Here is a 25538-nt window from a genome sequence, read left to right as displayed (position 1 = left end):
TTTTCCATCCCCTCACTTTCAGACTGTACGAGTCCCTAGATCTGAATTGGGTCTCTTGTAGACAGCATATATATGGGTCTTGTTTTTGTATCCATTCAGCCAGTCTATGTCTTTTGGTTGGGGCACTTAACCCATTTACAGTTTAGGTAATTATCAATATGTATGTTCTTATTGCCATTTTGTTAATTGTTTGGGATTTGTTTATGTAGGTCTTTTTTTCTCCCCTTTCTCTTTTGTTCTTTTCTCTTGTGGTTTTTTTTTTTTTTAATAAGTTGGTCCAATTTTATTGAAATCTGTTATAGAAGACAATTCAAATAGGAACCACTGTCTGTGGTTTTAGGGCCTGTAGAAATCTGAGTTACGTTTTACTGCAAAATATAAAATACATTAATTCAATCTACAGTGTAAAAAGAGTTTATTAATGAATTGTATGTCCTCATTAAATTAGATATTTGCAAATGTTTTCCTAAATAGTTACAGCTAATTTAGAGATATCTTTTAAAGTTCAAATAGCTAGTTTAAATTTGAGAAAACATACACTTACTGTAACATGAAAGATGTTCACATTGATATACTTCAGCCCCAACTTAACAAACTACTGGAAATTAGGGGATACTTTGTTGCTAGAGGAAAAAATATCACTTACATCAGGGAAAATTATACTAGACTACCAGTTTAAAATAAGCAACAGTTCACATAATATTAGAGAAATTCTCTCTTGCCTTACAAATGCAAAATAAATCCTCTAGACTCCCTTCTCTGTAGAGACCACCAGCTCACTACCCAGGCTCTGAAACTTAGCACAATTAGGGAAAAAACAAGACAGACTTCAGTATGAGAATCAGCCAAAACATTTCCCGAGGGAAGCATTTCTGATTTTGTTTTTGTTAAGCATTCTCTTGATCTTTAAGCTCTTTTTTAAAAAACAAAACAAAACAAACAAAAAAAAACCCCACTCAGTTCCCAAGATCAGTTTGAAAATGAAAGAAATAGATCTGATGGCTCTCACAGCAACCTTCATCACGTCAAGGCAATTTAACTCACATCTCCTGATATTTCCTCCCCATTTCCTACTGACAGCGTCCTCCCCCCTTGCCCTTAGAGTAGTTGAGGTTCCCTGTAATACAGACCCTTGGTCTTTATAGCGTTAGCTAAAACACGTATTTTGAAAAATGTGTTTAGTAAATACCCTTCAAGTCCTGACCTAATTTCCTGATATATAAAGCACATAAGAGGTGGTGTCCCCTGCGACTGTCTAATGCTTACCAACTATTTAGGAAGTTCCCTTGACTCTTTAAAATTCAACAGAGAAAAACAATCAGTTATCAAACATCTATTCCTAATTTAGAGTAAAGCTACATTACATAGCAAAACTCCACTTATTAAACTCTATTCATGCAAACTTAAAATTTTAAAAAAAAGTAATTCCAGGCCCCAAGGTAGACCATGAACCTACTTAGATGCAAACATGGTAAGCACTTTAAAATTTTTTTCATATCTTCCTAAAAGAAGTGTGTTTTTGGCTGATCAACATTATACATGAAGTCTGTTGCTAAGGAACACAATTTTTGACCTGGTAACAAATCATTCTGGTAATCTGACACACGACCAAGATGCTAAGACTATAGAATTAAAGGCATTCTTTTGGATTCTGTCCTTTAATAATTTTTAAGTGGAAACCATGAAGAGGCTTCCAGCTCAGTAGAGACATTGATTAAAGCTTGGTAAAAAGGGGCAGGTTTGCAGACCTTGGGTAACGCATGTCAAATTCAATAGGCCAAAGGAGTATGTTTTTCATGATGGGGCTCTCACCACTCACAGGTTTTGGGCCAGTTTTCCATAGCCTCCTCTCCCAGCATCATAGTCCTGATGATACTCATGTCGTACAAGGCCTCCAGAATGCCCACGGCCATACTGCCTGCCCTCCTTAAAGCCTGCGTCCCAGTCTGTGTGAAAGATCTGGTCATCCAGACTCATTCCATTTATGTACCACATGGCATTTTCTGTATCTGCTCTTGAATAGTCTTCCACAAAGCAGAACCTACGTGCTGTTTTCTTCATTTTATCCAGGCCCATGAGCATTTTCTTTCTGTCACCACTTTTGCTGAAGAGTTCATAGATTTGTTCTTCGGTTGTATAAGAGGAAAGATTTCCAACATACGGTGTACAGCTTTCCTTCAGTAATTAATTTTTCCTGTTCTTCACTGTCACCCCGGAAGTGCTGGTCCCAGTACTGGCTCAGCTCGACATAGGAGTCGCTGCACAGCACCTTCAGGAAGCCACCCAACATAGTGCACAATGTGGCCGAGGAGGCCACCACTGTGAGAATCTTCTCTTGTGATTTGATGACTAACTTTAGTGTTGTGCTTGGATTCCCTTTTTCTTTTTTGTGTGTGTATCTATTGTAGATTTTTGGTTTGTAGTTACCATAAGGTTTTGATACAGCAGTCTATATTTAAACAAGATTGTTTTAAGATGCTGGTCTTTTAATTTCAAATGCATTTCAACTATCCTGCATTTGTACTCTCCTCTTCTTATGAGTGCTGGTTTTGATATCACATTTGTGTGTGGATGATTTCCTACCTTTACTAGTGAGCTTTTCCATTTGTAATTTTGTTTGTACTTGTGGCCTTTTCTTTTCTACCTAGAGAAGTTCCATTAGCATTTGTTGCAAAGCTAGTCTGGTGGTGCTGAATTTTCTTAGCTTTTGCTTGTCTGTAAAGCGTTTGATTTCTCTGTCGAATCTGAATGAGAGCCTTGCTGGGTAGAGTATTCTTAGTTGTAGTTTCTTCCCTTTCATCACTTTAAATATATTGTGCCACTCCCTTGTGGCCTGAAGAGTTTCTGCTGAGAAGTCAGCTGATAACCTTATGGGAGTTCCCTTGTATGTCATCTGTTGCTTTTAATATTTTTTTCTTTGCCTTTAATTTTTGTCAGTTTGATAACTATGTGTCTTGGCTTGTTCTTCCTTGGGTTTATCCTGCCTGGGATTCTCTGCACTTCCTGGACTTGCATGACTGTTTCCTTCCCATGTTAGGGAAGTTTTCAGCTATTATCTCTTCACATATTTTTTCGGGTCCTTTCTCTCTCTTCTCCTTCTGGGACCCCTATAATGTGAATGTTGGGGTGTTTCATGTTGTCCCAGAGGTCTCTCAGACTGTCTTTATTTCTTTTCATTCTTTTTTCTTTATTCTGTTCTGTGCCAGTGATTTCCACCATTCTGTCTTCCAGGTCACTTATCCGTTCTTCTGCGTCACTTATTCTGCTATTGATTCCTTCTAGTGTATTTTTTTATTTCAGTTATTGTATTGTTCATCTCTGTTTCCTTGTTCTTTAGTTCTCCTAGGTCTTTGTTAAACATTTCTTGTATCTTTTTGATATGTGCCTCCATTCTTTTTCTGAGATCTTGGATCATCTTCACTCTCATTACTCTAAAAAGCCTTTTCCAGGTAGGCTGTCCATCTCCACTTCATTTAGTTGTTCTTATAGGTTTTTATCTTGGTCCTTCGTCTGGAACATAATCCTCTGCTGTCTCATTTTGTCTAACTTTCTGTGATTGCAGTTTCTTCTCTGCAGGCTGCAGTTCTTATTGCTTCTGCTGTCTGCCCCCTGGTGGACAAGGCTGTCTAAGGGCTTGTGCAGGTTTCCTGGTGCAGGTCCCTCTGGTGGGCAGAGCCATGTCAGGGCGTGTGTTTAGCAAGCAGCTGTGTGCTCAGGAAGACTTTAAGCTGCCTGTCTGCTGATGGGTGTGGCTGTGTTCCTGCCATGTTTGTTGTTTGGCATGAGGCATCCCAGCACTGGAGCCTACAGGCTGTTGGGTGGTGCCAGGTCTTGGTGAGACAATGGTGGCCTCTGGGAGGGCTCACTCCAATGAGTACTCCCCAGAACTACCACCGCCAGTGTCTTTGTCCCTGCAGTGAGCCACAGCTGCCCCCCGCCTCTGCAGGAGACCCTCCAATACTAGCAGGTAAGTCTGGCTTAGGCTTTTATGAAGCCACTGCTTTTTCCCCTGGGTCCTGGTGCACATAAGAGTGGGGTTTCTGTGCCCTCCAAGAGGGGAGTTTCTGTTTCCCCCAGTCCTGTGGAATTCCTGCAGTCAAACCCTGCTGGCCCTCAAAGCCAGATTCTTTAGGGCTCCTCCTTCTGTTGCCAGACCTGCAGGCTGGGGAGGTTGATGTGGGGCTCAGAACTTTCACTCCTGTGGCAGAATTTTTGTAGTAAAATTATTTTCCAGTCTGTGGGTCACCCACCCAGCAGGTATGGAGTTTGATCTACCATGGCTATGCTCCTCCTACCGTCTTGTTGTGGCTTCTTCTTTGTGTTCGGATGTAGGATATCTTTTTTGATAGGTTCCAGCGTTTTTTGGTTGATGGTTGTTCTGCAGTTAGTTGTGATCTTGGCGTTTTTGTAAGAAGAGATGAGCTCACATCCTTCTTCTCCACCATCTTGTCTCCACCTATAGATTTTCTACATAGAATTTGATAATGACTCTGTGAGTGTGTTGAATGGGCAGGAAAGAGGAAGCCTTGGGGGATGAGTTACTTAGTAATCTGAAGACTGATGTTTGGTTCAGCCTAAAATTGTAATAGAAATGCTTATTAAGTGGAACCATACTCAATTGCCATTATTGTAGGTCAAAAATAAATAAATGTAGGCAAATATGTATAGCTCAACATCATACATGCTAAACACCCAGAAGGCAAAGATTTCATTAATTTATCTGGCTTTGGTTCCAATCAAGCAACAACTATTTATTGAATATTTATGTGCAAGAGTCTCAGTACAAAGATAAGAAAAAACAAAATCCTGCCTTCAAGAGACTCACATTCCTAGTTGAGATAAGCCATGGATTGTTAAATGCTAATGTGAGAAATGATGCTTTCATTGGGAGAATACCTGAGCAAATGCTAAGTGAACAGGCCAGACCAAGTGTGATGGGGCTTCAGAGAAAACAAAAGATCATTTGGGGCTAAAATAACATGTAAAAGATGAGACGTATGAATCAAGCAAAATATGACACAATGAAGGAGGAATGATCAGGCAGGGCATAAAGATGGGAAACATCAAGATGTATTTTGCACATCCAATTTGAACGAGAGAAGTTCAAAAACAAGGTTAGAAACATGAATTAAGGCAGCTTACAATAAGCTTCAGGGTCTTTTATTCCTGTGCTTTTTATTCCTGTGAGTGGAAATCAGCTGAATCTGTTGAATGAAATAATAAACAACTAGATACCAGAGCAAACAGAAAATATATACAAAAGACGTTGTAGCCAGAGTTTACCTATGCAACTGAGGCACAGAAAAGTTAAGTAACTTGCCCAAGGTCATACAACTAGTCAATGGTAGTCTGACCTTAAGCCCAAGGCAGTCTGGCAGCAAAGTCCCACTATTAAGCACCATGATCCAAGAGATATATATACATAGCTCCACACAAAAACTTGTGTTTATTCATAGCAGCATTATTCATAATAGCCTAAAAGTAGAAACAACCCAAATGCCCATCAACTGATGAATGGATAAACAAAATGTAATATAGCCATACAGTGGAATATTATTCAGCCATAAAAAGGAATGAATCATGCCACAACATTGATGTACCTTGAGAACATTACACTAAGGGAAGGAAGTCAGTCACCAAAAAAGAATATATATATATATATATATATATATATAGAGAGAGAGAGAGAGAGAGAGAGAGAGAGAATGATTCCATTTGTGTGATGTTTCTAGAACAGGCAATTTCATAAAACAAGAAAATAGATTAGTGGTTGCCTAGGGCTGCAGGAATAGGTAATGGGGAGTAACTGCTAATGGGAATGGAGTTGTTGTGGGGTTTTTACAGGGAATGAGGTAATGAAAATGTCCTAAATTTAGACTTGGTTTATGGTTGCATGATTATACTAAAAAAAACCCCACCAAACTATAAAATTTAGATGAGTAGATTTTATGGTATGTGAATTATATCTCGAAAAAAGGCATAAATAAAATTTTTAAGCGTGTAAGATGACTACAGGTTATAGTATATGCAGTGATACCCAGCAACCATGGGGAAAAGTGAAAGAGTCAGATACATAGACCTGGAGCTTGTGAACCATCAGTGCCAGATCTGTGGATGTGACAAGTCCCACGGGAGTCCTTCCATGAGAAACGAAATATGGAAACCAGTGACAGCTTGTTCTGCTGCCAGGGAGCTGACAGTTCTGTTAGCAACTTATATTTTACAGATTCCAGCCCTACTCCAGGTTAGACTGTTGGCTTTCTAACTGGCCCAAACACGTTAGCATCAGCTGATAAGTATGTTCTAAATTTGTTTTGTTTTGCTTTTGTTCTGCAGTTTTTGAAGAGCCAGAAGATCCAAGCAACAGGTCGTTTTTCTCTGAAATCATCTCTTCGATTTCGGATGTGAAGTTCAGCCACAGTGGGAGGTATATCATGACCAGAGACTATCTGACGGTCAAAGTTTGGGATCTCAACATGGAGAACCGCCCCATCGAGACTTACCAGGTACAGACCACCACCCACTAATACGTAGACTGGGCGCTTCTTCAAGGGTCCCAAATCAGCCCCTGCCTGCAAAGGCTTACAAAGTAGAAGAATAAAAGACATGTTGAGCCAGTTAAACATCCAGAAATAGCAGGTAGACAGCTCAGTGTAAGTCTGGATAGATCTAGCCTAGAGGAAAGGTCAAGAACCAAGCCCTGAGGTCCCAGTGTTTACAGGCTGGGAAGAGGAAATGGATTTGGCAAGAGAGACTGGAGAAAGTGCCAGTGAGGTAGGATGGAAACTGAGAGGCGTCCTGGAAGCCAAGTGAAGAAACTGTCTTGAGGAGGAAGAAGTCACCAACTGCCGAATGCTGGTGCTGAATCAAGGAAGGACTGAGAAATGGCCAACTGGATTTAGTAACATGGAGATGATCAGGCACTTAATGAAAGAGTTGTAGGTGAAGTGGTAGGAATGAATGTCTGATTGGAGTGGGTTCAAGAGAGACCGTAACTAGAGGATGGGAAACGTAGTGAAATTTTTTTCTTTATTTATTTTTGGCTGCTTTGGGTCTTCGTTGCTGCGTGGGCTCTCTCTAGTTGCAGTGAGCGGGGGGGCTACTCTTTTTTGTGGTGCACAGGCTCTAGGCACGTGGGCTTTAGTAGTTGTGGCACACAGACTCAGTAGTTGCGGCATGCAGGCTCTAGAGTGCAGGCTCAGTAGTTGCGGTGCATGGGCTTAGTTGCTCTGCGGCATGTGGGGGTCTTCCCGGACCAGGGCTTGAACCACTGTCCCCTGCATTGGCAGGCGGATTCTTAACCACTGCACCACCAGGGAAGCCCTGTAGTGAAATTTTGAAAGAGATTTTGTTCTGAAGAGGAATAGAGAAATGGGGTAGTAGCTAGAATGGAATGCAAGATTGAGGAAGTCATCACAGCTTGTTTTATGCTGATAGGAGTAAGCCGGTAGAGAGGGAGATAATTAATTGAAGCAGTCAACTTCTCAAGGGAATAGGTTCCATTGCAGAATTGGACTTAGATGAGGTGGGCAATTCATCCGTCAAAGGAAAGAGAAAAGAGTAAATAGCTACAGATGCAGTAGGTTTGTCAGTTTTGTGATGGGAACATACAGGTGGTTTCTTCTTATTGCTTCTATTTTCCAGTAAAGTGAGAAGGAAAAGTGCAAAACTCGTCTAAGAGAGTGAATTGACTAGGGCAGTATGGTAAGGTTGCTCAGGGATCCACTTGAGGTTTATACTATTGATTTAAAGTGAGACTAATCTGTGTGATTGTGTGTTTTTTCTCAGCCACATTCACCTGCTTGGTACAGGTAAGGAAGAGCAGAAAGTTAGATTTAACCAGTGATGGGGTTTTGCCAAGGGAGTACAAGGGAAGGAGGGAGAAAAGCAAGTTTGTTGAAGGTATCTCTTAAGGGAGTGATTGATTGACCGGAATGATGGATGGCTGAATCTGAGGGAGGTAAGAAGGGGAATGAAGAATTGATAGAATCAGGATACCAAAGGGCATGAATTTAAATGATAGGAAGTAACAATAGAGTGATACTTATTAAACAAATACAGTCATAGTAATGAAAAGGCTCATAATATGACCCAGAAAGCAAAGGACAGAATGCACTGAAAATGGTGAGGCCAAGTAACCGAGAGTCCAGAGTATTCGAATCGCTAAGAATGATGGCAGGGATGGCGATGGAAGAGGCTGAGGTGCTAGAGTGGCTCCCAGGGGTGGAGGGGCTGAGAACTGTTGATGACTATGAGAAGGATGGGTAGCAGGAAGTCATGTTGGATGGCATGACTTGGAAGGAGCTGAGGACCCGAGACAGGCATGATGATTGTCCTGAGCAGCACGGAGCCCACCCACCTTGGCACATGAGGGCAGAAGTCCAGCCGCCACGTGAGTGGCCTCAGGAGAAGCAGGAAACGTTGAGAGAGGAGGTTGAGGACACTGAGGAGTTTGATGGCTGACCGTGAAGCTATAAAAAGGTTTGGGGGTCAGGATTCAAGACCATAGATGTGGTCGAGGTAGTTTGGTTACCCCTGTGGTTCAAATAGCATCCCTTGTGTGTTTGCGTTCTCATTGTCCCCTACATGCTGCCCTCATCTTCAGCACAGGGCTACAGCAAACAGGAGTGTCCCCTTCCAGCTACGCAGACAAACCATCTGGTGTTACATCCCTTAGTACGAAAGAGATGGCAGTGGGGACTAGAACCTGACATGGGTGATATTGACAGGGGTGTGGCCTGCTGGAGAGCCGCACTTAGAGAAAAGTAGATTAGGCTACACAGTGGGGAGAGCAATTACTACTTTTTTTTTTTTTTTTTTGCGGTACGCGGGCCTCTCACTGCTGTGGCCCCTCCCATTGCAGAGCACAGGCTCCGGAAGCGCAGGCTCGGAGGCCGTGGCTCACGGGCCCAGCCACTCTGCGGCATGTGGGATCCTCCTGGACCGGGGCACGAACCCGTGTCCCTTGCATCGGCAGGCGGACTCTCAACCACTGCGCCACTAGGGAAGCCCACTACTTTTATTTTAGGGAAAGACTTTTAGAACAAAGCTAGCTAGCTGTGATGTGAAATCATCAGCATTTTAAGATCATGGTTCTCAAACCATGTTTACCTAGTAGTAGACGTGGACATCTTCTTTGTAGAACACTGAGAAAGAGCTCTCATAGCCCACTATTGAAATTAAATACTACAAAAATTATTTAACTTATTTTAGATGACATATTTCAAAGCAATCTAGTTAAGTTTATATACCGTATCAGATGGTAATATAGTATATCAAAGATGGTAAACAAACTGAGTGAGTGTCTGGAACACTGTTGAAAAAGTGGGAAGGAATTCCATCATCAATTACTGCTGCCTTCCCTGGGCAGGGAGACAGGTGATACTCTTTTGTACCTTCATACATCCATCAGCTGATCTCAAGCATGCTTCTGGAAATAAGAAGCTGTAGACTTAAGTATGATGAGCTATGTTCACGCTTTCCTAGAGAACAGGGGTTGACAAACTGTGACCTGTGGAGCCAAATCCAGTCCCCCATCTGTTTTTGTAAAAGCAGTTTTATTGAAATACAGCCATACCTGATCATTTACCTATTATCTATGGCTGTTTTCATGCCACACAGCAGAGTTGGGTCATCATGATAGAAACCATATGGCTCACAAAGCCTAAAATATTTACTATCTGATCCTTTACAGGAAAAGTTTGTCAAACCCTGAAATAGAAGAACAAACCAACAGATTTTAATTGTGCTAGGCCTCACAGTGGTCTATCAACTATACAGTCGCAGGCTCCCACAAGTACATGATTTGAGAACCACTGTGTTGGGAGACTCAGCTTAGTGTCAAGAAGGCCATCCCCAAGCTCATAGGAACGTAGCACAGAAACAATTTTTGCAACATGAAGAGAGAAGCATCAAATAGGACCACGAGTCTTAAGTTTTCCCTTACTCTGCTCTCTTGTTTCTCATGTCTGTATCTTACCTTTTTCTCTCCTCCGATGGAAAAAAGTCCGTCTTCTCTGCCTAAGATTCTTTTTTTTTTTACAACAGAATATATATGCAACATACCTTCATAGTGTAATAGATCATCTTTTCCTGTAGAGGCCCTCAGTTGGAGGTAGTCAGGAACTTCCCAGAACTGCTCCATACTGTTGGTAGAAATGTAAACAGGTACAGCCACTATGGAGAACAGTCTGAAGGTTCCTTAAAAAACTAGAAATAGAGTTACCATATGATCTATCCATCCCACTCTCGAGAATACATCCAGAGAAAACTGTAATATGAAAAGATACATGCACCCCAATGTTCACTGCAGCACTATTTACACTAGCCAAGACATGGAAGTGACCTAAATATCCATCATCTGTCGATGATGAATGGATAAAGAAGATGTGATACATATATATAATGGAATATCAATAAGCCTAAAAAAGAATGAAATAATGCCATTTGCAGCAACATGGATGGACCTGGAGATTATCATACTCAGTGAAGTAAGTTAGAAAGAGAAAGACAAATATCATATGATATCGCTTATATGGGGAATCTAAAATATGACACAAATGAACTTGTCTACAAAACAGAAACAGACTCCAGAGAACAGACCGGTGGCTGCTAAGGGGGAGAGGGAGTGGGGGAGGGATGGATTGAGAGTTTGGGATTGACATATACACACAGTACTATATATAAGATAGATAACCAGCATGGATCTACCGTATAGCACAGGGAAATCTACTCAATATCATGTAAAAACCTATATGGGAAAAGAATCTGAAAAAAAATTATATATATATATATATATATATATATGTGTGTGTGTATAACAGAATCACTTTGCTATACACCTGAAATTAATACAACAAGCATTTTAAATCAGCTAAACTTAAAAAGTGCTCCATAACATTTAAGAGGAAGCAGTAGGGGGAGTTAAGATTGAAAGTAGGATCTATTTTGCCTGTCTTTTTCCTCCAAAAAGTAGGAGATCTGGATGGAGTACCAGGATAATAAATTTGGCTCCCATTTTACCCACTGCACTAATTCCATCTTGACATCCTTACCCTTCAGAAGCCCCACTCCTCTTCTCCCTCTATTACACAGAACTTGGAAGCAAGTCAATGATAAAATCAAGAAGAGGCAAGAATCAGGCTTGCTTTCTAGAAAAGAGATGGATTCTTGAGGTTAGGGTCCTCCAACCATCAGAAGAAAAGTTCAACCCCCAATTTATGCCCTTACCTCCACCATCACTTTCTTCCAAGGAAATAGTCTGTGCTGATTTGGGAGAGGGGGAATTATAGTCAAGACCGGGGTTAGGCAAACCATGACTCAGAGGCCAATCCTGTTTGCCACCTCTCTTTGTAAATAAAGTTTTATTGGAACACAACTCCCACTCATTTGTTTATGTATTATAGCTGCTTTTGCATGACAAGGGTAGAGTTGGGTGGTTGCTATATGGCCCACAAAGTATAATTATTTACTATCTGGGCCTTTATAGAAAAAGTTTGTCAAGACCTGGAATCAGCTCTCTCTTTGTCCCAGGACTCTCTTCTGCTTTACTCAAGGATTCTTAATGATAACTAGAGATCTTCAACAAGCAGAAATGGCCCTACAAACAAAATCGCCTTCCAGATCAGATCTGAGCCACTTCCAATATGCACAAAAGGTGGAGGAAGGGAAGGAGAATGACTTAATTTATAGCAGAGTTCCCAAGCTCAAGACACAAGCCTCGCCCTTACATCCCATTGCTTAACAAAGCCAAAAGCCCAGCTGCAGATGGATTCTCTTGTCACTATAGCACTGAAGCAGACACCCTGACAAGGCCCAGAACTGTTTGGGAACAAGAGAGTAAAGGTGGAGGAAATTAATTTGCAGACTTAGAAATCCTTACACTGTCCAAATAACTCAGAGAGCTTTTCAAATACCCAGAACATCTAATGGAACAAGGAATGAATCTGACCTCATTCCTCTGCCCAGTGCTAAGCACACAGCTGAGGCTCTGAGCTCAGCATCCAACAGAACTCTGGGGTCAAGGGAGGAGAGGGGCCTAGGCTGCAGGAAAAGGGAGAGTGAACCATCACTGTCCATCTAAACAAAGTCAAACAGTGCTTTCCATAACATCCTTCTGCCTTCACCCAATTTTAGCTCTCTTGGCCTCACCTCAGTTCCTTATCCCAGCTCCTGTCTAGGACTGAGACCCCCACGTAAGGCGAGGCCAATGAGGCAGAGCCAGTGGGAGGTAGATTGCTAGAGGAGGCAAGAGTGTGTGTGTGCTCCAGAACCCAGATCCCGGGTTCACGTCCCATTCTGTCATTTCGTTTCCTGTGTGATCTCGGACAAATGGTGTCATACCCGGTACTTCATCCTCTGTTAAAGCAAAGAGAATGACAACACCTACATCCTAAGATGATGTTAGAGATGAAATAAGATTCTATGGATAAAGCGCCTGGCGAATAATAACAAGCTGGCGTATTATGTATGCCTGTTATAATTACCAGTCCCTATGACAGAGCTCAGGAAGAATTCAAAATTGCACCCAGATTACTACCCTCCAAGCCCTAAACCTCTGCCTATTTGCCATCTTCACCTGAGTTGCTGAATGCAGCTGGAGAAAAACACCCAACCATGCTGACCAGATGCATTTAAAATTCACACCCAACAACGTCAAGCGGCCCTCAGCGCCTTCCAGAAACCCTGCACTGTTTCCCAACCACCCCCTCCCCTTCCTCACTCTCAGCTGATAGCCTTGCTTCTTATTTCACTGAAAAATAGAAACAGGAGAAAACTGCTGCATACTCCAGGGCTGCGCCATGCACATCACATCAGAGTCTACTGGATGAGCTCCCTTCACATAGACATCTGCAAATTATAGATCCCGAAAATGAACATGGGAACTCCATCTTTCCACTTGCTCAAGAGAAAGATGCAGGAGCCCTCTTTGGCTCCTGATTTCCTCTCCACACTTCACAGTGGATCCATCCCCAAGTCCTATCAGCTCTCCTTCCAAACATGTCGAGACGCCGACCACCTCTCACCACTGTCCGGTCTGGTCCAAGCCGTCATTTATCACCCAGGTTATACCTAGCCTCCCTACCTTTGGCCCTGCAGGCTTACACTGCGTCATGACACAGCAGGCTCAGCATCCTTTCTGTGAAGTCTGTTCACATCCCTCAGAGTAAGGGGCCTATGGAAACCGGTCAGCACACGCTGAGGCCTCCACACTCTGCTGGTTGCCACCCTCCACCCCACTGCCTCCAGGACTCCTGCCTCTGGGCCTTTACATTTGCTGTTCCCCATGCTTGGAAAGCCTTTCCCCCAGATACCCCTGAGGTGCCTTCATTTCCTTCAGGCTTCTGCTCCAGTGCCACCTTCTCAGGTGAACCCTTAACTAGTCACTCTGTACAAAATAATACTCCCACTCCCTTTTTCCATGTTTTTTTCTCTCTATTTTTATCACCATCTAAACTATCTTATATATTTACTTGATTATACAGTCTCTTCCCCAACACTGGGAGGAAAGCACCCCAGGGGCATTCTGTTCACGGGTCTCTCCCAACCACATAGCAGGCATTCAATAAATATTTGTTGAATAAAAGGCTGAATGAACGGTGTCCTCTAAATCAACTTAGAAGATGGGACTCTCCCGCTTAATGGGCCCTGCTCTATGCCACCATCTATGTAAGCAAGCTTGTCTCATCCACACTAGCCGTGTAAGCAGCTCACCAACTCATCTTAACGTCCTGAGGCTGAAAAGGGCCACACCTGGGTTCAGAGCTGAGACCATCCGATTCAAGCCACATTTACACTGAAAGAATTAACAGCTCACATCCAAAGAGGAGCTTCACACAGAGAAATCATTTTTAAAACTAATAACACCCTCTTAATGTGTCCTCCCCCCAACCAGGTTCACGACTACCTCCGCAGCAAGCTGTGCTCCCTCTACGAAAATGACTGCATTTTTGATAAATTTGAATGTGTGTGGAATGGGTCAGACAGGTAAGAAAGGTCTGTGTGGCTAGGAACTTTCCAAAGGTGGTCCCTCTCCTTGCGAAGGCCCTGGGCTGTGTATCCTAAGCGGGGTGCAAGCAAAGGGAGATCAAAATCGACCACTGGATGACCCTTGAGGAAGGCCTGGAAAGGAGGGAGGGATGAGTGACACCCTTGACTCCTCTTTCAGGACTGGCTCAGGTGACTACTTAACCTCAAAAAATCCTACCTTGTACACACAGGACACTCCCAGAGCTGGGTCAACATGCCTAAAATGAAGCTCCACCAGCAAATTTCCAGCATGACTAGTTCAGATGACTGCAGGGTATGCTTTCTAGATGGAAAATTATTCCTTGAAGTTGCCAGTATAGACCTGCCCAAAGGCCCTGGTGGTTCATTAACCGAATTCTACTCGGCCTCATTTATTGCATGTCCTGAAAGTGATTTATGACTGTTTTAAGGCCTTTGATTTCAACAGTACTTCCTGTTACCTCCCCATAGTTTCTTTTTGGTTTGACAAATATTACAGATGACTCTCTGATTTCCGGGAGAAGTAAGCGCAGGCTACCAGGGGCTGTTCCTCAATGAAGGCGACACCAGCAGTAGTGCTTGGAAGCAGGGACATTCTATCACGGCAAAGCACTCAGGGAGTCGAGCTCTTAGTGAGCGCAGGCTCTCCCTCTGGGACCCTTGTTGGGCTTTTTTTTTGTCAGTGATCCAAAATCAGCCTTCCACTTAGCAGGCCTGGAAGGAATCACCACGTGGCAGAGGACACATGTCACACTGACCAGTTGGTAGAGGGCAGAGCAACTGTGACATGTTAACAAAGGCCCTTGAGGGGAAAGGAAGCTACCCCAGCCCTATTATTTTATTTATTTTCGTTACAGCTGTCATTTATTCATTGTTTATTAAGAATAGGGTTTTTTAAAAATATTTGTGGTTGTTATTGTTCCAGTTTCCCTCCTATCTTAACCAAGACTCAAAAACTGTACTTACTAGGTACTTTCACACACATCATGTTTTTTAATCCTGACCACAATCCATCAAGATTGTTTTCACCATCCCCATTTTCCAGTTGAGGAAACTGAGGCTCAGCCAGATAAAGTAATCTGCCCAAGCTCACGAACTAGTAAGCAGTGGAGACAAGAGGAAGAGCTTGAATCCTAAAATCAACATGTTTCCCACCACATTACAATTTCTTTCCATAACTGAGAAAATGTTATTCTTGGTCCAGATAAGGTTGAGATTATTTTCCCCGAAAAGACTTTCTCTTACTGTTTAAAAACAACGCGGGTCATGGTAAGGGAAGCAAAGGTCAGTGCATGGGAAGCAGTGAGGCCAAGTGGCTGAATGCTTGTGCGCTGGGGTCTGGCAGATGTGGGCTGGAGACCTGACTTGGCTACTTATTAGATGTGTGACACTGTACAAGTCACTCACTTTTCCTCCTGTGTAAATCCCTTACAGGGGATGAAGGAAGAGTAAATGAAGTCTGGGGTAAAGCACTCAGCACCCTGCCTGATGAGGTAGATGATAATAGCTCGCTCTATGACAGAAACACACATTTCACAGCATCAGTTTCCTGGGCCAGCGTAACAAAATCTAACCCTTGGTTAATTTCTTAGACAGCTAACAAAGTACCCAAAAACTCAGCCCCTGGCTGTAGCCCAATCTTGTCGGTTTTCCTTCACCTTTCTCCAACCCCACATGAGACGCTGTGTTCTCCCATCCTAACCAGCCAGTCAGTCAGAGCCTCACCCACAAACAAGGCCACGCCCACCTCTCCAGGGGGCAGCCACAACGGGACGCTACTTGATATCTTTCCTACAGCCTGTCATCTTGTCCAAACTGTCACCATTCCAGAGTCAGTCCATTGCTTCTGGAAGGCTCTGGCATTCACTGCTCTCTTAATCAACTATAGATAGGCCCGAGAATGGATAACTCTTGTAGGAAGGTAGAAACCATCTGTCAGTCCCCTCAAAGGCTTATTTCCTTATCCTACATCCTTTCAGAATTGAAGTTTTGTCTACTCCCTTCCCGAGTGAGACCACGATGGCATCTAATTTTTTGGAAAAGGCTGAATTTAGATCTAGTTCTTAGGAGGGGGAGGAAACATGCTGGTATGTGTGCTGTACTGCCAGCATCCCTCCTACAGTGCTGATGCAAGAAAGCCTTAGCGGTCGGGCAACACAGAATCCCTCCTACTGTAACCGTGCTTTAAATGTACACAATACAGTGAATATTGTTTTCAGTGTTCCTACTCTCATAACTTCACTCCAGCCTCAGAATCCTGATGTGAGGCAGGTGGGCTGGGATCATTAAAACCACTGGACTCATTTATGGAGCCCAAGAACCAAAAGGAATCTCTTGCTAAATAACAAGGAGGGTTATCACGATCCTTCTCCCAGCCAAAGAGTTTGTTGCTATTAGCGATTCCAAAGAAACTCAACAGTCACACTACAAAGCCTGTTGCAGTTTTTGGTCTCTTGTTGGTTTCTTGTGTGGTGTCATAAGCTGGCCACATTGTGGTGTCGTTTGCTCTAGAAAGCCTTTGTCTGTAGCACTCAGTCACTCTCTTTTTCCTCTCTGCCTTGCAGTGTCATCATGACGGGCTCCTACAACAACTTCTTCAGGATGTTTGACCGAAACACCAAGCGCGATGTTACCCTAGAGGCCTCGAGGGAAAACAGCAAACCCCGAGCTATCCTAAAACCGCGCAAAGTGTGCGTGGGGGGCAAGCGGAGAAAAGATGAGATCAGTGTCGACAGTCTGGACTTTAGCAAAAAGATCTTGCATACAGCTTGGCATCCTTCAGAAAATATTATAGCAGTGGCGGCTACAAATAACCTATATATATTCCAGGACAAGGTTAACTAGAAGGACAAGTTATTACTTAATAATCTCACATACTGAATACTAGTCAAACACGTTTTTAAATGTTTCTTTGGGTGTTCATTTGATGCATCGACTCTAATCTCCCTCTGCAGGAAACAAATGGAATAGAAGTCCATGGAGTCCAACCTTCCCAAATCCCCAGTTCTAAGAAATTTTGTCAAACCCAACAGGTTCTGGGACACTTCTGTTTAGAATTGAGAGCTGCCAGCTAACAGTAATTCTTCCATAGCTGACTTGAATTTCTGATGCTTTTATTGCCCCGTTTTCTCTGGTGGGTCCAGTGTTTTGTTTCTAGGTGTCTGCTGAGATAAAATGAGGTTGTCTGTAGTATTTAAAGAGAAAAGAAAGAGATACTTTTTTTTTAATTAAGCAACTCCATTTGATGATTGAAAAAAAAGTTCAAGGAAAAATAAACACCGTTTACTCTACTCTTAGAGAAATTCTCCTTGTTTTGTGAAAAATCAGAACGAGTCAGCATCTCCTGCCCCTACAGCACTTTTTTTTTTTTCCATTTTCCATTTTCTTTCTCACAATTTCATTTGAACCAGAGATTTATTTCACAAGGCTGCAAAGAGGATGCAGAATGGGAAGGGAAAAGGGCCACATCAACACTGCTATATTCTTTTCTTGTAAGCGCCATAGAAACAGCCTGAGAATTTGGCTAGGAAACACCATGAATGCTTCAGGGGACCTAAAGAGAACACTTCGCTTCTCAGAGTTAGCTTGGCAAGGCCATGTGCGGCCAGATTCCATCTGCTGCTTTGTTACTCTTGCTTTTTGTTGTTTTAAATGGCTCCATATAATCCTCTACTTACATGTTCCTTGGCTTTTTCCCTTCAACCTTTTCCAACTTATTTATTCCATTGACTTCTTTCTAAAGGCCAAGTCCTGCTTGTTTATTATCTGGCATTCTAAATGCAACAGTTGGAGGCCATGGCACTACCCCTGGCTCCCCAAGAAAGTGTCTCCAAAGCAGCCCCCTCCCCTCTTCCTGGGTTTTGTAACCAAAAGTAACAATCCATCAATCTCCACTGTAGCTAGAACAAAAATGGCCAATAAAAAAATGCTGCTTTGTAAAGGCTAATCAAGTGCTTCTAATCCACCCTAAGCTCACCATCTAGAAAAACAGACCAGAGGGTTCTCCTCCTACAAAAATGGAATATGGGGGAATCAAGATGTTTTGACATCAAAGTGAAGTCTGCTTGAAACTGGGGAGGCTGGTTCATCCTCCCCCCCACCCCCCGTTGAGGATTCAGACATATAACTTCCAGAAGGTCTTCTGTGACGCACCTCTGGGAAGGAGACTAAATGAATTCAAAAGACAGAGAAATTTGAAACGGAGGCTCAGGGAGGAGGTGGGAGGTACTGAAAGCCGGGCCTGGGCTCAGTGTCTCCATTCCTGTCACCGTGACTCATTTCCCCAGACTTGCATTTAGTGAAATGGCTTGACATGAGAATTTTCCTTTTAAAGAGAAATTTTCTTTCACTTTGTATATTTATTAGAAGTCCCAACGTTCAAGTGTAATTTGTTTTGGAAGAGAGAAAAATAGTGAAAGAACCATCTTTCAATTCTAAGCTACTATCCATTTAATAACAGCTTTTTGGCAAGGAAATAACTACTTAAATGAACAATTTTGTAAGATGCGGCTCAATTTCAGAAACATTAAATTATGAACAAGTACATCTCAAAACTGAGGAAGCATGTGGATGAAGGCATGCCTTTCTTCTCCGTATTTATCTTTCCTGCGATGAAAGCCCCAGTGCAAACTCTTGGGGCAGGATTCCTGGCCTGAGGGGGACAATGTTCTCAGAGGAGACCAAGAGAGCATCAGAAACTTGTCCAACTCACAGAGAACTGTGGTATCAAGATAGATAGAAGGACCAGCCGGTTCCTGTCCTGAGTTGACCATCGACTTCCTCACAGCCTTTTCTCGGCTTCCCCAAGACTCAGCCCCTCTGTCTGTACCAGTTGACAGGACAGATCATTGTTCCTCAGACCTAAGCATCGACCCACCTCTATACTGTTACTCATTTCACATTTATTTAAGTCACCTTTTCTAAAAGCAAGACTTAGCCTCCTCCACACAAAGAATATTCATGAAATGTCAGTTTTAATGTTTCGTTCTAACATTAAAATGATCACATAACCATTAATGTAACAAACATGTACCCATTCACCACCTACAGGCATTTTGTGAACCCCAGGGCGCATGCTTACCAAACTTCAGGACACTGAGTTCTGATGCCACAGAACATTTAAGCCTTTGGAGCCATCAGAGACTTGCCATGGACAGCGGTTCTTCACAGATTGGAGTCAAGAGTGCTCCCCAGAGCACATACATGGACAATTTTGGTCATGGCTTTAAGGGGTCCACAGGCCCCCCTATAGCCTATCTGTGGCCTCCATCTCAAAGCCCCTACGCTAATCCAATACCCTCACCACATAGGTGTACTGTCTGAGATCTACAGTGTGGGAGGAACTTACAAAAGATGTCAGAGCTAAGAGCAGAGGGCCGCCATCCTCCCCTTCCCCCTGAACAAAGGATGCACCAGAGCAAACATCGAAGACTCCTAAATGGAAACAGGAGGAGAAGGTCCTAGAGGTCAGGCCTTGGCAACAATCCCCACCACCATGCTTCAGCAATGACCTGCTCTGCGCCAGGTACAGAACTAGGTATTTATACTTGCCGTCTCCTTCTGCCCCAGGGCTGGTGATTTTCTTGGTTGGTGGCACCTAGAAGTCAGTCCCTTTTCCAGCTGACACTCAAAGCTATGTGAAAGCTGACGTGCCACCTTTGCGACGGTTTGTTGTGCTCTCAGAATCCTGCCCTACCTTAAATTTACCCCACAAGGCCTGCTGCTTGGCACCAGCCCTCAGGTTATACTGGAGGATGTCTGGTGACTTCTGGGAAACAGGAGCTGCAGCTTCCCAGGCTTTGATTAAAATCATCCTAATGCAACAGTCCATTCCTGACATTTTAGCAAGCAGTTCAAAAGCTCAACGTTGGCAGACATCCATGCTTTCAACTCCAGGGGAAGAAGGTGAGCTTGAAGAAACAGAGAAGGAAGACACCAGGCAGCATGCAGCAGTGGGGTGTCCATAGGTGAACGGGCAACAGGAACCAACATGCTTCTTAACTCTTTCATCTCTGGCTCCTGCCTTTACTCTTGGGGGTGGGGGAGCATCTCTAAACCTCTCAGTGGCCTTGGAATTAACTCAACCATATCAACATGCATTAGGCGACCAGCATGTAGAAGGCGGAACAATTGTCAGGTGGAACAAAGATGAAGCTACGATTCTTTTAGCTCAGTGACCCGATGAAGTAAGTCAGCTGTCTCCAAGATATTTCTTTTGAACCTCCAGGGTCCATTAAAATAAAAGTTAGACCCTCTAACGCTTCATCGCCGACAACGTGGGAGACCATTTCTCTTCCTTCAAATCTGCAGAGTAACTACCCAAAGCTTCCCTCCTACCCCCGACGCTGGGCCCCATTCTTTTTTCAGCCCCTCTGCTGGCTGCCTCCAGGGCTCAAGAAGGCCCTAGGACGCCTAATAACAAAGTTTTGTGGGGACACTATTGTCCACAGACTGAACGAAGGAACCATTCCTAATTTGTCCTCTTCCATCATGGCCATGCGCAGATGAGGCAGGTGTGTTTTATTAAACACTACCCCCCAAGACACAGCAAACCCCCGTTCACCCCTGGGAAACGTTCACACTCTGGACATCTGTCATACCTTAACTTGCCTCTTCCCCTTGTACTTCTAGGTCAAGTCTCAGGAGCCACTTGCTGTGGGAATGACTTGCCTGGTCAATGGAAAGAACGTGGAAATTGGGGACAGGAAATGTGGATCCTGCTCCTGGCTCTGCCACTAAGTGAGGGGCTTAGGCAAGCCGCTCAGTGCCTACAACAGTCACATCACCTGTAAAGGGGTCAGAAAGCCATCCGCCCTCACTCATGGAATGACTGTGGGGGACACAAGAAACTCATTTACTTATAACTGCTTCGATAAGCTTAAAGCACCACCAAATAACAACAGCAACACTATTCACGGAGGACAGACATATGGGTGATTTCTCATATCTCCTTCCCTTAACCCCATGAGATGCATGCCAGTGTTATTCCCATTTTGCAGATGCACAAAGAGACTCAAGTTTTCAACATAGCCAAGAGCACATAGCCAGTAAGTGGTAGAACCAGGTCTCCAACTCAAGTTTTCAGACTCTAAAGCCAGAATTCTTAAAATACTGCTTCTAATACATGATAGTAGCTAACATTTTTTGAGTGATTTCTATGGGCCAGGCTTGGGTCTACAAATTCCCCATGTATTAACTCATTTACCTCCAAAACTCTAGAGGCAGATACTACTATTGTTCCCTTTTACAGATAAGGAAACAGAGAGATGATACAACTTGACTGACTTTATACAGTTCACAATGGACAGAGCCAGACATTTTGGTCAAAGTTCTTACCCTCTCTCCCCATCTCACATTATATATAGTTGGAAGTTACCGATTAGAAAACAAGTTCCAGTGATGGCCAGTAAGTTCATTAACATTAAACATTTGAGTGCCTGGTTGGTGTCAGGCAGCCAGGCAGCCAGGCCCTAGGCGAGGGTCTGGGGTTCCTGAGATGTGTACGCCGCTGGTCCCCACCCTCCAGGAGATGACAGCCATGTGTGTGGTGGACATACTTACAATACAATGTACAAAGTGCAGAAATGGTACAGAGAAGGAAATGGTTAATTAATGAGGACTGGTAAGAAAAAGTTTCTCATATAATAAGTGTGACGTAAGTGAATAAGTGACATCTGAGCCAAGTGCTAAAGCAGTTTCCTCAACAAAGAATGATACGCATTTCCAAGAGAGAGAACAACATATATGAGGTACCGAAGCAAGAATGGATTTAGCATGGAAGCGTGAAGTCAGTGTTTCTCTAATTCTATTAAAAAGACAAGTTCAATTTGCCAGAACTGGCCTACCCCTTCTTTCTTTCATTCATCCAATAATAAATATTTATTAAGCCCCCCCCATACAAGTACTGTATTTAAATGTAAAATAGATAGAAAGAATAAAAGGAAACCAATAATTATGAGCACTTATTATGCAGCAAGTGTTGTGCTAGGCACTTTTAAAAATCATTACAATCACCTGACAGGTAAATACATTATTCCATTTTTATAGTTGATAAACAGATTCAAAAGGGTTACGTGACACTCACTGTGACACAGCCAGACATTTTATCTAGATCTGTCCTGATCCAGATCCTGTACTTCTTTCCAGGTAATGCAGAGCTACCTTGTCCTATTTTTTTCCACTAGTGAGTATATTCACAAACCATCTCTCTGTGACCAAACATTGCCTGACAGCTGACCAGGAAAACAAATTTGGTCTGTCACCAGAGACTGAAGTCAAGTGGCTCGCAGAGGTCTCTAGCCACTGACCCTGACCTTATTCTTACTGTTTAACCATCCCCTAATTTAGATCTTCCACATCCCACTGGTTCAACTGCTGGTGGCAGAACCAAGGTGATCTGCTGTCTCTGCTGATTCCTACCTCAGACGCTATCAAAACAATGATCACTGTAGGGCCAGAAACGGGTTTAATGACAGTTTCCAGATTCTCAATCCACTCCCTACCCCCAATTTCCTAAAGAGTCAAGCTTGGTCTCTTGGATGGACAGTTTCCCACCAGAGCCCCTCCTGCTCACCTGTCTCAACTTCCAGTTGCAACCCCAATCATTTGGTAGCTGCATTTGGTTTGAGCAGAGACAGCATTTCTCCTGAACTCATCCTTGTGTGGAAACCCTGAGAACACAGCGAAGTGGGACCAGCCGCCAGCCCTGGGATTCTTGCTGCGGTTGGCTAGCGACACACATCCTCCCAGGCAAAACAGTAAATTCTTGTGGAGGTCAAAGAGAACCCCACGAAGGCTGGAGTAGAAGTGAGGGAAGGAGGCTGCCTCGCTGGCAGAAGGAAAAGCAGTATTGGGGCACTCTATAAACAGTAACTCCGCTGAGTGATATTCATGCATGCATTCATTCATTCCTCAATAAACATTTAAAGATTAGTCATGTACTACCTGCCAAGCCCTGTGCCAGGGTGGTCTGGGGAAGCAGTAGTGACAGTCCCTGTCTTCAGAGGGCTTATAGTGTCATGGGAGATGCAGGCAAACTCCCAGGCGATGATAGCAGTAGAATATCAAAGGTAAGAGGCCAGGATGCTTGCCTGGGTTGAAATCTAAGCTCCACCACTTATAAGCTAAATGACCCTTAACAAATTAACCTCTGTGTCTCAAGTTTCCTTACTGATGAAATAAGGATCAAAATGGCACATATCTCATAAAATTGCCGTGAAGATTCCTTGACAACAATAAAGGGTTGATGCACATTTCTTGCTCTTGTTCTCCTAGTGCTGAAAAATGGTCTTATGCATGCCCTCATGGGTATCTCCTGTGCCAAGAGAATACAAAGTAACAGTACCTCACCCAGACCACGAGTTCCCCAGACAGGTGATGACTACTGTAAAACCTGAGATAAGCAAGAAATTAGTTATCCAGGGGATGAGAGAGGAAAAGAGTGCTCCAGGCATCAATATGGTATATGTAAAGGCAAAGGAGCACATGGTGTAATTAAGGAACTTATAAGAGTCTGGTATGACTGACTAGTAAAAAACAGGGATGCAAATCAAGAAAAGTAAAGGGACATAAGGTCAGGGGACAGTAAAGCATGATATGAGAAATAAAACTGCATGGCCTTAGTGAAGTTCACACATCAGGGGCTCTCCAATAGCTAGGCTATGAGCTGCTCAACTAAGGAATTTTAGGTTTCCATAATGTAACAAATATGAATGGTCCTGGTACAGGGGATATATTGAGAAACTCAGCTCAAGTGTCAGCTCCTTGGAGAAGCCTTTCCTGACCACCCTAACGTCCATGAGGACCAAGGTATTCTTGATTTCCCCCTCTGGTATCCCCAAAGCATAGAGAATAGTCTGCTCATAGTAGGTGCTCAATAAATGTTGGATGAATGAATGAATGAATGAACAAATAAATGAGTGAGGAAGACAGATACAGGCTCTGCCCTCAGGAAGCTTACAAGCTGAGCAGTGTCCCACTGGGAGTTTGAGTTCAGGGGAGCTTGGTGTAGGGCATCACAGGACTGCTCAGAGGAGTCAAGGAATGAAAAAGAAAAAATGGAGAGCCAGTGAGCCAAGATGTGTTTAGAGCAAGCGACCGAGCTCAGAGAACAGCGTTAGTTAATAGAGCACACGTGTGCCTGCCTGATGCATTACCCTCCCAGCAGTAGTGAGCCCTCTGGGACCTCGCACAGTATGCAAAAAGGTTGACAGCTTACAATCAATACCATGCTCACCGATGCAGGGAGCGACATTATCACATCCGAGATATTACCCCCACATCCTGGCTCGAACACTAAATATCTCCCATAACAAGGCTAAGGGAAGTGACAGCTATTATTTTCAACCCTCCTGCTTGGAAGCAAGAGGTGAGGGAAACCTTCCCCTGGGTGTTCTTAGGGGAAGGCAAGCCAGTTCCCCAAAGAAATTGCTCAGAGATCAGCCCATGCCTCATGTGGCAAGACAGGGATAGGAGAAGATTAGCATTTTCATTTGCCTGGGTGTCCACAATATAGAAGTGGAGGTTTTGTGGGCAACTGAGAAGCACAACAATAAATGAGAAGGGGGAGGATGGTCGGGTTGGCGGGGATGTGTGAGGTGTGAATGCTGGATTTCATCCTACATGCCCAGGTCACTCTAATAAAAAAAACAACTTGACTCCCCCTACCCACCCCGTTGGGCTTTCTTATTTCAGCTTCTCTGACTGTGGCATAATTGAAAGTCATATTTCATCTAAGCCAGTGATTTCGAACTCCAAGTGCAGGTGGCTTACGAACAGTCAGCCTGAAGTTATCAAAGAGAACAGCAAACAACCGCATGTTAAACAGCACCTATTTCTCAGCGGGGGAAGGTGGAACGGGTCATGTTACACCCTAGCCACGACACAATACTGCTGTGCAATCCACTGCAGCGCGATCCCTTAGCCTCTGATGGGACTCTAACAGGAAGAAGCCCAGGGCTAGGACACCAGGGTTGTTTTCTTAATTCTGAGGTGCATTTATTTAATGGCAGCCTCCGTTTTTCAGCCCCTCATTTCCTCTCTGACAAGACGAAGGATACCACTCTTAGTTTGCATATTCTTTTCGAAAAGGCAGAAAGGTTAGTTAGTTATATTTGAAATGGTTCTGGACAGAATCACCTGAAACTCAAAGATGGGTATATTCAATGAAGAGGTGACAAACGTCATAGAAGCTTATAAAGTGTCTATCATGGAACGAGAACTCTCAGTTCAAAAGCTAACTTTCCAAAGTACAGAAAGAATAACACTTCAGGAATGGAATGTGGTTCAAAGCAGCTCTTCACTTTGACCAGCACAGGAACAGTTAAGTAACTCCACTGGTGTCAGATGATGTCCTAAGAGGGACATTGGGGAGGCTCCTGCAAGAGCGGCGGTTACAGCTCTTCCCTCTCCTCCAGCATTAAACACATGATGATGGATTCTTCTTAACATAACATCACACACACACACACACACACACACACACACACACACACAGCCACAACGCCCCACTAACAGATCCCCCTCTCAGAGCA

General features: G+C 43.5%; 1 protein-coding gene and 1 pseudogene across 3 annotated transcripts in view; one reads left to right on the top strand and one right to left on the bottom strand.

Annotated features, from left to right (window-relative positions):
• The window catches only part of PPP2R2B (protein phosphatase 2 regulatory subunit Bbeta), a 438713-nt gene extending 421416 nt beyond the window's left edge, over positions 1-17297 (top strand). For all 3 annotated transcript variants that reach the window (XM_059063014.2, XM_067031872.1, XM_067031873.1), the window contains 3 exons: positions 6337-6506; positions 13895-13986; positions 16572-17297. In XM_059063014.2, the coding sequence (XP_058918997.1) occupies positions 6337-6506; positions 13895-13986; positions 16572-16851 (542 nt within the window). In that variant the 3' untranslated portion in view covers positions 16852-17297. The remainder of the gene's footprint in view (positions 1-6336; positions 6507-13894; positions 13987-16571) is intronic.
• On the bottom strand, positions 1816-2290 carry LOC131754778 (nuclear cap-binding protein subunit 2 pseudogene; annotated as a pseudogene).
• Positions 17298-25538: the final 8241 nt, after the last annotated feature.

Source organism: Kogia breviceps, chromosome 4, assembly GCF_026419965.1.
Source record: "Kogia breviceps isolate mKogBre1 chromosome 4, mKogBre1 haplotype 1, whole genome shotgun sequence".
Classification (NCBI taxonomy): domain Eukaryota; kingdom Metazoa; phylum Chordata; class Mammalia; order Artiodactyla; family Physeteridae; genus Kogia; species Kogia breviceps.
This window is presented reverse-complemented; position numbering and strand designations above follow the sequence as displayed.